Here is a 13,300-nt window from a genome sequence, read left to right as displayed (position 1 = left end):
TATATAATTTACATATATATATATATATATATATATAATTTACTATTATTATATATAAAATATAAAAATACTGGTACAAAATAAAAACAAAATAAATTTTACTATTGTTATATTTCACTGTAAAATAAATATTTAATAAATATAATATTATACTATTGTTTTATTTTACATCACAACTGTAAAATTACAATACTAATATTTATGGTTCTTGATTTCTTAATTTTCAACCATTAAACCATCAAACTTTTATTTTGTCAGAAAACCGCATAAACCCTTAAATCTTCTATTTTGTTGATGAATGCTTATCACAAGTACAGGAAGATGGTTGTTGCATGTCGTGTTTCCAAATACACTTATGGCAAGCCGTTTTGATTTTTAATCTTTCACAGTATATGTTGTATCAACAATTCAAATTCAACAATTTGTGATATCAACAATTCAAATATCACTAGTTAAAATGCTAATTGTTGATATCAGGAATTCGATTTCTACTAGTAACAATGATATCAAGAATTAAAGTTTTTTACTTAAATATTTTTTTTACTGTAATTATTTTTACTAATTAAATGTATAGGGGATGGAAAGGCGTAGCGCCAAACATTAGTCACAAACTGATGAGTAATAACTTCTTGCGATGCGTGGATCCAAATATTAACTCAAAAATCAGAAAAAAGATCCACACACAAATATAGGCCAAAAAAGCTCACAGGATTTTATTGTCCAGAAAAAATACTGGTAAAAATATCATGAAAAAGTGCAAGATTCGCAAAACGTTCTCAGGTTCAACCCTTCATCAGTGCCATGTGTTACCAAGCATACACCTGTGGAAATTTACACTCTTATTACCGTAATCCATGTACTGTAACATACCGGAATCTGATTTTATCCCACATAAAAATATTTACTTCAATCAATGGTCTACATAATTATACATACATTTCACAACAATCCTCTATTCAAAACTTTTATTTATTTATTTATTTTGAAATCTGACTCATTCTCAATATTAAATAATTATATCTAAATATTCTCATTCCCATTATTGAACATCACAAAAGATTATTATCATCATCCCTTTACGTCTCACGATTAGACATTGAAATGCATAATAAAAAAACATTTATAGAAAACAATAAAGAGTATATAATTCATTCATGCCCAAAGGATATAGACACTGATGAAGGGTTGAACCCGAGAATATTTTGCGCACATTGCACTTTTTTGCAGTTTTCACTTTATTTGTGGCCTCTGGACAGTAAAATCCTGTGAGCTTTTTGGCCTATATTCGTGTGCGGATCTTTTTTCTGATTTTTCACTATTTCGATGTCACCATAGGTTGCCATTCAAATTCAATTGTTGATTGACAAGCATTCTTTAAAATGTTTGTGGAAGAAAGGAAGTCAGTCAGTCAAAAGTTTGGAACAACAAGCATTCTTTTATTTTTAAGTGAACTATTCCTTAAACAAACACGTGCAAAACCCTAAACATTGCTGTAATGTTCTCAGTGTGTGAGAAGGATACATTTGTAGTTGCAGACATTCCCCTTCTCTAAACTTTGTGCTCTGATTTGTCTCTGCCAATTTGCAGATGTGACTCAGCCTCACATAAGATGTTTATTTTACTATCTCATAGTGCTTGATTTCACTTTTAAACAGTTTCTATGAAAGAAATGTTTAGGTTTCTTGCCAGTTGTTTCAATAGCAACTTAAAGTCAAAATCAAACACTCAGATCTGGAATGTTCTGTTCTTCTGCAGCCAGCCTGGAGGGCATTCGTATGAACTGGGAGGAACAAACCTCGCTGACGCTGAGCCCGAGCACCTCTCTTAGCTCCATCATCCGCACACCCAAATGCTACCACATCTCCTCAGTCAACGAGAACGCTGCAAAGCGTTTATGTCGCCGCTACTCTCAGAAACTCATCCAGCACACCAGCTGCCAGCTGCTCCGCACGTACCCAGCAGCCACACGCATCGACTCTGCCAACCCCAATCCTCTCATCTTCTGGCTGCATGGAATCCAGCTGGTCGCCCTCAACTATCAGACTGACGGTAAAGAGCGTACTCTGCTCATCTGCAACAGCACTGGGATATAGTCAGTGTGAATGATAGTGATAGACTGATATATTGACCAGGACAATCAGGCCATCCACCTATATTTTTAATGAAAGCCATTTGTAACTTAAATGTGTGAGGCTTCCAGTGTCATTCGCTTCCAGTTATTTTAGCTGTACAAAAACAGTTCGTTATGCTGCTTGATATTTCAAGCTGGTTGATTTACTGTTTACTGCACTTTATTTATCTGGTTATTTATAGTTATAAAGAGTCTCTGGCTGACATGTGGCTTTGTCAATATGGAAGACCAGTGTACTTAAGATAAAACATTAAAGGTGCAGTAAGGGATTTCTGAAAAACCTCCCTTCATTGCTCTGCCCCCAGAATGCACAAACACGTAATGCAAGAGTGGATGTCTCTTTATCATAGCTATAGCTGAAGCGAAGCAAAATAAAGCGAAGACGACGAATGAATGACAAGAACAAAAAACCTAAAGCTCTTGCCAGATGATAACTTTAAACTTCTTAAATATAACTTTTCCAGTGATATTCTTCTGAGCTTGTCTCTTTTGTAATGTCTCTCAGCCATCTCTCTTTCTACAGTCTCCCTCTTGCTCACTCTCTTTTCTCCCCCATCATGACTGGACACGCCTCCTGCTGCTGATTGGCTACAAGTCTGTTGTGCTACTCGTCCAATCCACTTTCAACAGAGTTTCTTAAAATCACTTACCGCACTTTTAAATAGATCAGTATATTCTTGTATAGATATTTTGAAGAATTTTGGTTTTGGTTACTTAAAAAATAACATTTTGTCATCATTTAATCACCCTCAAGTTGTTTCAAACCTGTTTGAATTTCTTTCTTCTGCTGAACACAAAAGACGATATTTTTTTAGTCCTTTCTTTTTTTAGATGATAATTGAATGTTGATGGTATATTCTCCTCTAGACCTGCCATTGCAGCTGAACGCAGCTTTGTTTGAGGCTAATGGTCACTGTGGTTATGTACTGAAGCCTCCTGTCCTGTGGGAGCGAAGCTGCCCCCTATATCAGCACTTTTACCCTCTGGACCGAGACCTGGAGAACATGACCCCTACGCTCTACACTCTCACTGTAAGAGCCTTGACTGAGTATCCCATAGCGTTATAACTACTTTTGGATACTCCAGCTAATCTAACAGACATGAATTAATTAATATGCACACAGATTGTTTCAGGGCAGAACGTGTGTCCGGGTAACTCAAACGGCAGTCCGTGTGTGGAAGTGGAGGTGTTGGGTATGCCAGCAGACAGCTGCCATTTCCGCACCAAGCCCATACACCGCAACACACTCAATCCCATGTGGAATGAGCGCTTCCTGTTCCACGTGCACTTTGAGGATATGGCGTTTCTGCGCATTGCTGTGGTGGAGAACAACAGCTCGCAGGTCACCGCTCAGCGGATTCTTCCCCTCAAAACCCTCAAACCAGGTAGAAAACTCATTACAGAGCATAGTGTAATTACTGCTGTACTGAGTATTGGTTACTGCTATCTGCTTCATCCTCAGAATGTACGTTTTACATGCTCTTCACTAAAAGATGTTTTAGAAAGAAGTATCTTCTGTTAACCAAGGCTGCATTTATTTGATTAAAAATAAAGTTTGGAATTATTATTTTTTTTTTTACAATTTAAAAGAACTGTTTTCTATTGTAATGTTTTAAAATGTAATTTATTCCTGTGATGCAAAGCTGAATTTTTCTCAAGGCTCATTTTCTCAAGCTTCATTACTCAAGTCTTCAGTGTCACATGATCCTTCAGAAATCATTCTAAAGCTGATTTGTTGCTCAAGAAACATTTCTTAATATCTTCTTCTTCTTCTCAGTTGCTTAATATATTTGTAGAAATCTTTAACAGGATTTTTTGTAAAAAATAAAAATAAACAGCATTTATTTGAAAGTCACTTTTGATAAATTTACAGTGTCCTTGCTGAATAAAATAATTTATTTCTTTAAAGAAAATTCTTACTGACCCTAAGATCTATAAAATTCTTACTATATATATAAATCAATTTCGAGTGAATAATACTAAAAAACATCCATTCAGTCATTACTTAGTATCACTATTAAATTATTATAGTATATAATAAAAATACATATTTTATTTATTACTATTTTGGTAACACTTTACGGTAAGGGTACATGAATTATCATAAATTCATGTATAAATTCATGCATTAATTCTGCATTCATTCATGCATTAATATCTCATGAATCATCAGGAACTAACTCGAGTTCAACGTTTTTCATTCATGATTTCATGGATGAACAACGCCTTAATTAAAACATTAACTAAGATGAGCACATCATCATGAATTATGATTTATTACGCATAATCATTATGTTTTCTTTGTTCTTTGTCTAGGTCAGTGACCTAGTCACCACTTTAGTTGAGGGGCCACACACGTGATGAAGTGATTGGTAGATAATGCTTAGTTAATGATGACTACTGTATTGGACAGACCCCAAAATAGACAAATCGCAACTCATAGCACACAAATTCTGTTGACATTCAAATACAGTAGTCATCATTAACTAATTATTATCTATCAAGGACTTCATCATGTGTGTGGCCCCTCAACTAAAGTGGTGACTAGTCCTTTGGAACACTGATGAACAATGTGCTATTAATGGTGGCATAACTGTGAACAAAGAAAACATCATGATCAGGTGTAATAAATCATAACTCATGATGATGTGCTCATCTTAGTTAATGTTTTAATTAAGGTGTTGTTCATCCATGAAGTCATGAATGAAAAATGTTGAACTTGTGTTAGTTCCTGATGATTCATGAGATATTAATGCATGAATGAATGCAGAATTCATGCATGAATTTATGATAATTCATGTACCCTTACCTTAAAGTGTTACCACAATTTTTTTATATTGTCTGTCAACAGTTGTTGTACAATCACTTATTCATGCTTTCATATTACTCCATTTGATCATGTACTGCATTGAATGAAATTTTGTGTTGTTGTTGTGTCTTAATTCAATTGATACGTGTCCACCTTTGTCCAGTATATTTCATTTGGTTTCTGTTGATTATTCCAGGCTACAGACACTTGCAGCTGAGGAACCTGCACAACGAGTCTCTGGAGGTCTCGAGTATGTTCATCTTCAGCCGCAGAACGGAGGAGAGTCCAACCGGAGGACCGCTCCCTGCGTCCGTGGTGAGACGGCATTCATAACCCACTTATAAAACCACACAGATGTCAGGATCACTGAGAGATATTTGTGTTACATGTAGTACTTGTGGAACTGGACAGCAGAAATAAAAGAGTTTACATTAATGAATCCTCTAGACGTGCCATTCAGTCCCACAAGGGAGTTGACCGTATGTTTGAGAAAACATTGTGCAAATATTTCCGATGTTTTTAAAACTCTGGAATGTGCTGCGTTCCTCTCTCAGTCCCTGTCATCCGAAGGCAGCCTAAATGAATTAAAAACAGGAAATCATATAGTCATAGGCATGCTACTGTATACAGAAGTGCCATGCCTATTCAAACTGCTAAAATATGAAGAAATATATATATATATATATATAGGGTAACAAAAAGGTTTATATCTATCGGTATGTATATTGATACACTATTATAAACATCATTGGTAAAAAGTGTTTAAAATCTGTGGCAGAAACTGTTATTATTGTGTACAGTTATTAAAACTTTTTTCTTTTTGGTCTTCTCTTCTCTCGCCACTTATCGTCTCCAAAAAATAAAAATTACAGTAGGTGCATGACACCCCTGGCTGTATACACAATATGACTGAACCATTTTATTTATCTACACTATCATTAGTTGTTTAATAGCTCTGGAACAATATTAAGAATCTGCTCTTTTGTTTAGCAGCATGTTATATGTCTTAAGTTTTAGAGTGTGAAAAAAAATGAACTCTGTTCCCTTTTTTCCTGTCAGCTGTTCAGCACGGAGGAAAGACGCGCCGCTCAGCAGCACAGAGTGACAGTGCATGGAGTTCCAGGCCCCGAACCCTTCACCGTAATGTGCGTTGATGAATACACCACAGTCAAACAGCTCCTGGACTCTGTAAGTGTCAACACAACTGAACCGAGCCAGTTTAGACAGGTTAGCACACACCAGAACACTGTTTAGTGCAATGAACTGTCTGAGGGCTCTGTGAGAGGACATGGTCAACTACTGTAGATGAAGTAGTGTAAGCACTCTGTGTGTGGTGCCATCACAGATTCAGAGTTCTTGTTTAGAATTCCTGAGGAGCAATTTTTATATGTTCTGAAAATATTTTGGATTAACCTTGGAAGTACAGCCAGTGCCAAACTGTCCTCCTTTTATAGAATGATTGTCATTCATTCTCTCATTAGCAACAAGCAGTGTTCACTCCAGTGTTTACTCGTCTGGTTCACATTTTCTTCATTCCTCAGCACATAAACGCATGCTGAAATAGTCTCTCTCTTGCCAGTTGTTTCCGACTACGTCCTTCAACTACTTCCTGATGGAGGAGAGAACGCCTCTGTCCAAGGAGAAGAGCGAGTCAAAGAAAGTGCCTCAGCAGCGCCCCCTAGCGAACGATGAACGGCTCCTGAAAGTTCTTCACAGCTGGCAGCCGGAGGAAGGATATGTGGGCAGAATATGCCTGAAAACCAAGGATGTGGTAACAACCCTTTTCCCAGATTGTGCTTGCTTTCATTAATTCGATTTCTAAGGCTCATTCCTATTATGCAGTACCATTACTCCAGTCTTCAGTGTCACATAATCCTTCTGTAATCATTCTAAATGCGCTGATTTTCTGCTCAAGAACTGTTAGTGATATAAATTATTATAAAAAAAAACCTTTTAGCAATTGAAACAATATTCCCCTTTTTGAAACATTTTGATTAAAGAAATTTTGAAGAAACAAACTGTCAGTATATTAAGAAATATTTTAGGTGTTAGAATATTTGATGTTAGAAGCACTCAGCGAAACTATTCGTTTTTATTAATATTTTGAATGTTTTTATTTTTCCATTTTATTTTGTTTAAAGTTTTAGTAATTTAGTTTTGCATTTTTTGTTCCCATTTTTATTTTTATTATTATTGTTATTTAAAATATATCTATAGTTTTCATTCATGTTTATTGCAGTTTCGATTTTAGTTTTTTTTTTATATTTTATTTCATTTTTTTATTATAACATTGACTCCGGTTATTTATAATTCATTTTATGTTCACTTAAGGATATTTTAAGCTTGATTTCAAGCTTTGAAAATGGGTTATTCTTTTTTTTTTTTTACCCAGTGCAATCGGATAATGAAAATGTGACTAATAACAGGATTGACCCCTACAGGCCTCATAAGATCCACACCCATTTCTTTTGTTTATACATTCACCATTTAATTCTTGATCTGTTGCTCCTCCTGGTGGCTTATAGCAGAACTTCAGTGAGAAGAATATAGTGATGGAGGGATTGGAGGAGGTGAGCAGTGGAGAGGAGGACACGTTCTTCGTGCAGGTTCATGATGTTTCTCCTGAGCAACCTCACACTGTCATCAAAGCCCCCCGTTACAGCACAGCCCAGGACATCATCCAGCAGGTCAGATATCACTGTGACATTACTGGATTATATCATCTCTGTCATGTTGATATCAAATAAGCTAAGCTGCTTGTGTTTTCTATTGTAGACTCTGAGCAAAGCCAAGTACTCTCTGAGCATCCTGAGCAACCCCAACCCATGTGACTACGTCCTGATGGAGGAGCTTACCAAAGACGCGGGCAGTAAGAAATCATCCTCAGCTAAAGTGTGCCAGCGTGTGCTGCAGGACCACGAGTGTGTGTTCCAGGCTCAGAGCCGGTGGAAGGGGGCCGGGAAGTTCATCCTCAAGCTCAAAGAGCAGGTAAACATAAAAACAAGCACAACAACATCTGAAAATAAAATGATGCCTTTCTGTTGCTTCTCTATGATTGAAGAATTTTACAGACATATCAGTGTTGCAATGTTTTTGAAAGAAGTCTCCACTGCTTACCAAGGATGCATTTATTTGATAAAAAATACAGTAATATTGTTAATTATTATTATTATTATTAAAATTTAAAATAGTTGTTTTGTATTGTAATATGTCTTAAAATGCCATTTATTCCTGTGATCAAAGCTGGATTTTCAGCATCATTACTCCAGTGTCAGATTATTCTAATATGCTGTTTTGCCGCGCAAGAAACATTTCTTATTATTATCAATAGCTATGCTTCTATCAACCTATTTTTATGCGCATTTTGGGATATATCGCTGGATGGAAACGTCAGTATGTGAATAAATTCTAAAACTGCGCAAAGCTTATGTGCTCAATTGAATACATATATCCAATAAGATGCTTAAACTACGATGGAAACGCTTTTACCAAATAAATCTGTTGAGTTTGCATGAACAGAGAATGTGATTGGATAACTGGAGTAATCAGTGGATCAATTTCAGTGCACAAATGTTGTTTTGGTCGTTCTGAAATAACTAAACCAAAGTCTGTCATCAAAATGATTTGGTATAATGACCTCCCAGAAGCATCTCACATTATTGCGTTCCCAAGCATCAGGCATTAGAACACTGCTTTATTCGCAAATGTTTTATGAGATAGTCCAAATTTGCGGACAAGTTAAATTCACAATTTTTTTGGAAACATAGCTAATGTTGAAAACTTTCGTACTTATTTGAAATAGAAATCTTTTGTAATATTATACATGTCTTCACTGTCACTTTTAAACTATTTAATGCATCCTTTCCGAACAAAAGTATAAATTTCTTTCAAAATTTGGGAAAAAAACCCACAATCTTATTGACCCTTTTAGGGCTGCAACTAACGATTATTTTGATAATCGATTAATCGGACGATTATTTTTCCGATTAATCGATTAATCGGATAGAAATTAAATTATATTTTTGTTATTATTATAACTAAATAAAACCGTAAATCAGGGTATTTATGTGTAAAAGTGTACTTTAAAAAGTGCAAAAGCCACACATTGAGTTTTACTAATATCAATATTTGCATTGTTTTTAATGATAATTGCTGATGGCAAGTTGCCAAACATGATTATTGTTAAAAAAATGATATCCAACATATTATGTTTTAACACAATTTTTGTTAAAACAAATTTACACAGACATGTTGTTCAGATGTGAATATCTGAACTGAAAACAAACTAAAAACATCTAAAATATATAATTCATTTAATTTTTATTTAAAATTATTTATATATATGGAATATAAGGATAAAGAATATAATATATATTATATATATAATATATAAAAGATTATAATATAAGGATAAATTGATTAAATAAATATAGAAAGACTGAAAACAATTGTGTGAATGTAGAGCCGCAGTAGGTCGCGTTTGAAAAACAATTAAAACTTAGTAGACAAATGCTATAAAAAGAGAACGGAATGGAGGTAACGTTACCCAGCAAGCTAACAGGCTTGAGTAAAGGACAGGAGAAATTATGCATTAGTGCACAAGCATTCGCTGAAAACCACTGAGTACAGTGACTAAAAAACAATATTTTACTGCTGCTGTTATTAACTGCCTTTGTATTTAATGCTTCACTTTGTAAACACCGTTTTAATTTAACCTATTTCTGCGGTAGCGCTATTTTAATCCATCACTTACGTTGCGAGCGAACTGATTGCACAACCTGATGATCGAGACAAAATACAGACATCCCGGAAGTCCCGGGAGTCTCCCGCATATTGATTGCGGCTCGCTGATGCCCGCGAATTAGTTCAAACTCCCGAAATCTAGAGCGCGCAAGCAAGAGCGCGCATGCGAGACAGAAGAGACTGCTCCAAACCGTGTAGCGCGCGCGCTCGGCAGAGCGCCTGAGGGAGAGAGACCTTGTGTGTGTGTGCGTACCAGTAAACGCTCCCCGTGACGTAAGCAGACCAACTAATCGATAATGACATTCGTTGACAACGATTTTCATAATCGATTATAATCGATTTTATCGATTAGTTGTTGCAGCCCTAGACCCTTTTGACTCAACACAATATTCGACTGTAATTATGCAACAATGATTGTTTTCAAACTTTTTTGTATTAACAGAAGCTGGGAGTGTTACTATATTTATTTAATTACTTTTATTTAGCATTTTAATGACAATTAGAGTTATATTAATACTATTGTTTTATTGAAATAATTTATTAAAAATATATATAATAAATTAATTAATCTGAATCCAAATGTTTTTTGTCACGTGGCTGGAAAGGTCTTTAAAAAGGAAATTCCTTGGTCACAAAGTGCTGTATTGAAATGTATATAGCTCAAGAGACAGCTTTGGATATCAAAGTTTTTAAATTCCCTGATGTAAAGATATTCATATAAATATATGTATTATTGGTGTAATATGTATTTGCACAAATCTTAACTTTTTTCTTCTTCTCAGTATGTTAATGGCATTTGTTTTTGGGTGCCCCGTCTCTCAGATGGCCCGCGAGGACAAGCGTAAGGGCGTGTCTTTCGCCAGCGAGCTCCGGAAGCTCACGGGTCGGAGTCGGAGCTTGACTGTGAACACGAGCACGAACGGCCCGGCGGCCCAGGAGCCGGCACACAGTAAGGAGGAGAAGGCTGCATGTCCCAGCATGATGCCTCTGCCCGAGGCCTCGGAGTGAAGCAACACTCTGCAGTGTGTGTGTGCAGTGCATGGAGCTCCACCAGGTACCAGACACTAACACACAGCAGACATTATTAACACTATACAGTCTGAAATCTAATAGACACAATCAGCTGGTCCTGGAGAAAACATTGATGGTATGATTTAGTCAAAGTTGTTAGTCTCTGTGCTGCTAGTTGAGGAATGCTATCTGAGAGTTTGCCATTCTTTATTTAACGGTGTTATTAATGAGCAGTGCACTATGTCTTTACTAGCAGTGAAAAGTAATTAATGGCATGTAATATTTAATAGACCTCAATCATATTCAATTTGCCGTGAATTAATATGAGGTGTACAATATAGTCATTGGTGTTTTATCAGTCTGTAAGACGGACACCTTTAAAATAAAGGGTAACCAGACTGTGTGATTATACATTTAAGCACTGAGTGATTATAATTAACCTGTACTTGGTATTGGGTTAAGTCAGTGGTTCTCAAACTTTTTGGACAAGGGGGAATTTTCAAGCCCCACCTGCCCGCATCGCCCCAACACAATGCTAATGAAATACGCAACAAGCTTAAAATGTTCCAATTTATTGAAGTAACAAGTAGTATCAGTATAGTAACAAGTCTAAATACAAACTAACTATCTACATCAAATAACAGCAAGTTCAAAAATAAAAGTGCAGCTGTGTCATAACTTGCATGAAATTCAAAAATAGAGAAAATAAAAGTGCAGTTGTGTCAAAATTTGTATCAAGTTCAAAAATAGAAAAGAAATAAAAGTGGCACTCGTCATAGCATCAGAACCCCCTGGCTGGGGGCTGTGGACTAACATAATATTGTACTTAAAAACGTGAAACATAAAAAAATATATATATTACACATATTAAAATAGACATAACATACTGTGTTTGATATGGGATTAAAATGATGGGCAGTGTATAAGATAAAACTAATGATTAATTATTTTAATAATCCTGTGTTCGGATCAGAGCATGTGAGCGGAGAGAGAGAGAGAGCGCGCGTTTCTGAATATTCTTCCGCTCGTTCATTCCGCTCAGGGTCGCGCGCTCAACACAGAATGGCTGCTGGTTCGAAAATATGTGGAATAATGGCTGTCTCCGACTAAAGTTTTTTTCTAGTCTACTAGTAGTTGTTCATTTAAGCCATTAGTGGACAAATCGCCCCTTTATAATGATTTAATTACTTATATAGGTTATAGCCTACACTCAATCGCTCGAGCGCACGCATAAAGCTTGCCACTAAGAACCGTCCGGCAAAAGTAATGCTTATGAATTTGTAAAAAATAGCAAGGAGACATTTAATTGTTTATTAGTAAGCTGGTGTTTTCTGTGTCGCTGCAAAGATGAAGTTAACGATGCGGACTCGCCATCAACGAATAAAGATATAAAGGCATAAAAAGGAAAATGTCCTCCTGTTTGGCGCACTCCACCTGTCACGTCTCTATTCCCCACACTTTGAGAACTGCTGGGTTAAGTTAAGATTAAGGTTTGGTTTAGGGTTAGTTGCTTGTAATTATGCATCATTTATAGTGAATACTGTAGCAACTACATGTAACGTGAAATAAGGATACTGTAAAACAAAGTGTTACCCAACATATCTGATGACTCTATAGCTGTGTTTGAAATCTCCCCCTGTACCCTCATTCAATATACCCTATATTACTGCACTAATATAGTCCACTTGAGGGAGTGAATGAAAACGAGTGAGCAGATTCAGACACTGGAAGGGCTGCCGCTTTTGCATAGTTTGTGCTTGCTGTTTAATAATTATTTGTACCTTAGTGAACTGGCAGCTCTAGTAGTAATGAAAAGATTTTGAACACTTGATCTCTGTCATGTAAACTAGCATGTATAGATCTTATCTAAACAATTTAATTATCAATTAAAAAAATAATTTATACCTGTATATTATGCTGTAGCCACATTGGAGCAGCAGTTTGGAAAATGGATGGATGGATGATTCAGCTGCGGGCGCCATCTTCTGGTGAGATGCAGGAATTCATTCGGCATAAGACCTTACAGTGCATTAAGGGTATTCTCTAGCCCTTGAGTGTTCATTAGTTGTGCACTCATTATTGCAGTGCATTAGGGTTATTCTCGAGTGTTCATCATTTGTACACTCGTTATTCCAGTGCATTGTGGGATTGAATGAGTGCACTCGATAATTTCCACTAGTTTTGGACACCAATACATATGGCTGTCTCCTCAAATAATGCCCTATTTAATGGTATAGGGGGCCATTTCAGACACAGCCTGTCTGTTCCTCACACCCTCGCTTTCTTTCACGTCAAATCCAACTGTGACTATTTATACACTACCAACTCACTGAAAGTCCAAAAATGGATGCACATCTTGATTGAAATAAAATGTTTTAATGTTATTTTCATCAAGAGGAGCATCCATTTTTGGTGAAGCTCTTGTATAAATTCAGCCTTGGTGAACATAACAAATCTTACTGACCCCAAACTCTTGAACAGTTGTGTAATAACAAAAGTTCAGAGTTCAGAGGACATAAATGTAATTTTATTTAGCAAATTCATCGAGTGGTATTTTTGCTCTGTGTCTGCAGTGCAGTGATATGAACAGGTCAACAGCTGTTAT

General features: G+C 36.1%; 2 protein-coding genes across 9 annotated transcripts in view; both read left to right on the top strand.

The window, feature by feature from the left end:
• slc35g1 (solute carrier family 35 member G1) overlaps positions 1-13,300 on the top strand; it is a 160,195-nt gene that overhangs the window by 100,590 nt on the left and 46,305 nt on the right. The gene's annotated exons all lie outside the window — the stretch shown is intronic.
• plce1 (phospholipase C, epsilon 1) overlaps positions 1-13,300 on the top strand; it is a 103,867-nt gene that overhangs the window by 88,643 nt on the left and 1,924 nt on the right. For 3 of the 8 annotated variants that reach the window (XR_013195600.1, XR_013195598.1, XR_013195601.1), the window contains 10 exons: positions 1,756-2,049; positions 2,999-3,162; positions 3,256-3,517; positions 5,138-5,256; positions 6,001-6,129; positions 6,521-6,712; positions 7,467-7,628; positions 7,717-7,929; positions 10,507-10,738; positions 12,619-12,683. Coding sequence is in view for 4 of the 8 variants with exons in the window: in XM_077206182.1 (XP_077062297.1) it covers positions 1,756-2,049; positions 2,999-3,162; positions 3,256-3,517; positions 5,138-5,256; positions 6,001-6,129; positions 6,521-6,712; positions 7,467-7,628; positions 7,717-7,929; positions 10,507-10,692 (1,721 nt within the window). In the remaining 4 variants the exon portion in view is untranslated. The remainder of the gene's footprint in view (positions 1-1,755; positions 2,050-2,998; positions 3,163-3,255; positions 3,518-5,137; positions 5,257-6,000; positions 6,130-6,520; positions 6,713-7,466; positions 7,629-7,716; positions 7,930-10,506; positions 10,739-12,618; positions 12,684-13,300) is intronic. The other 5 variants (XM_077206182.1, XM_077206180.1, XR_013195599.1 and 2 more) reach the window with 4 other exon arrangements.

This window comes from Siphateles boraxobius, unplaced genomic scaffold, assembly GCF_051911475.1.
Source record: "Siphateles boraxobius isolate OS27281-9 unplaced genomic scaffold, OSU_SipBor_1 55, whole genome shotgun sequence".
NCBI classification, from domain to species: domain Eukaryota; kingdom Metazoa; phylum Chordata; class Actinopteri; order Cypriniformes; family Leuciscidae; genus Siphateles; species Siphateles boraxobius.
The sequence above is the reverse complement of the archived record's forward strand: the minus strand, read 5'-3'. Positions and strand labels throughout refer to the sequence as shown.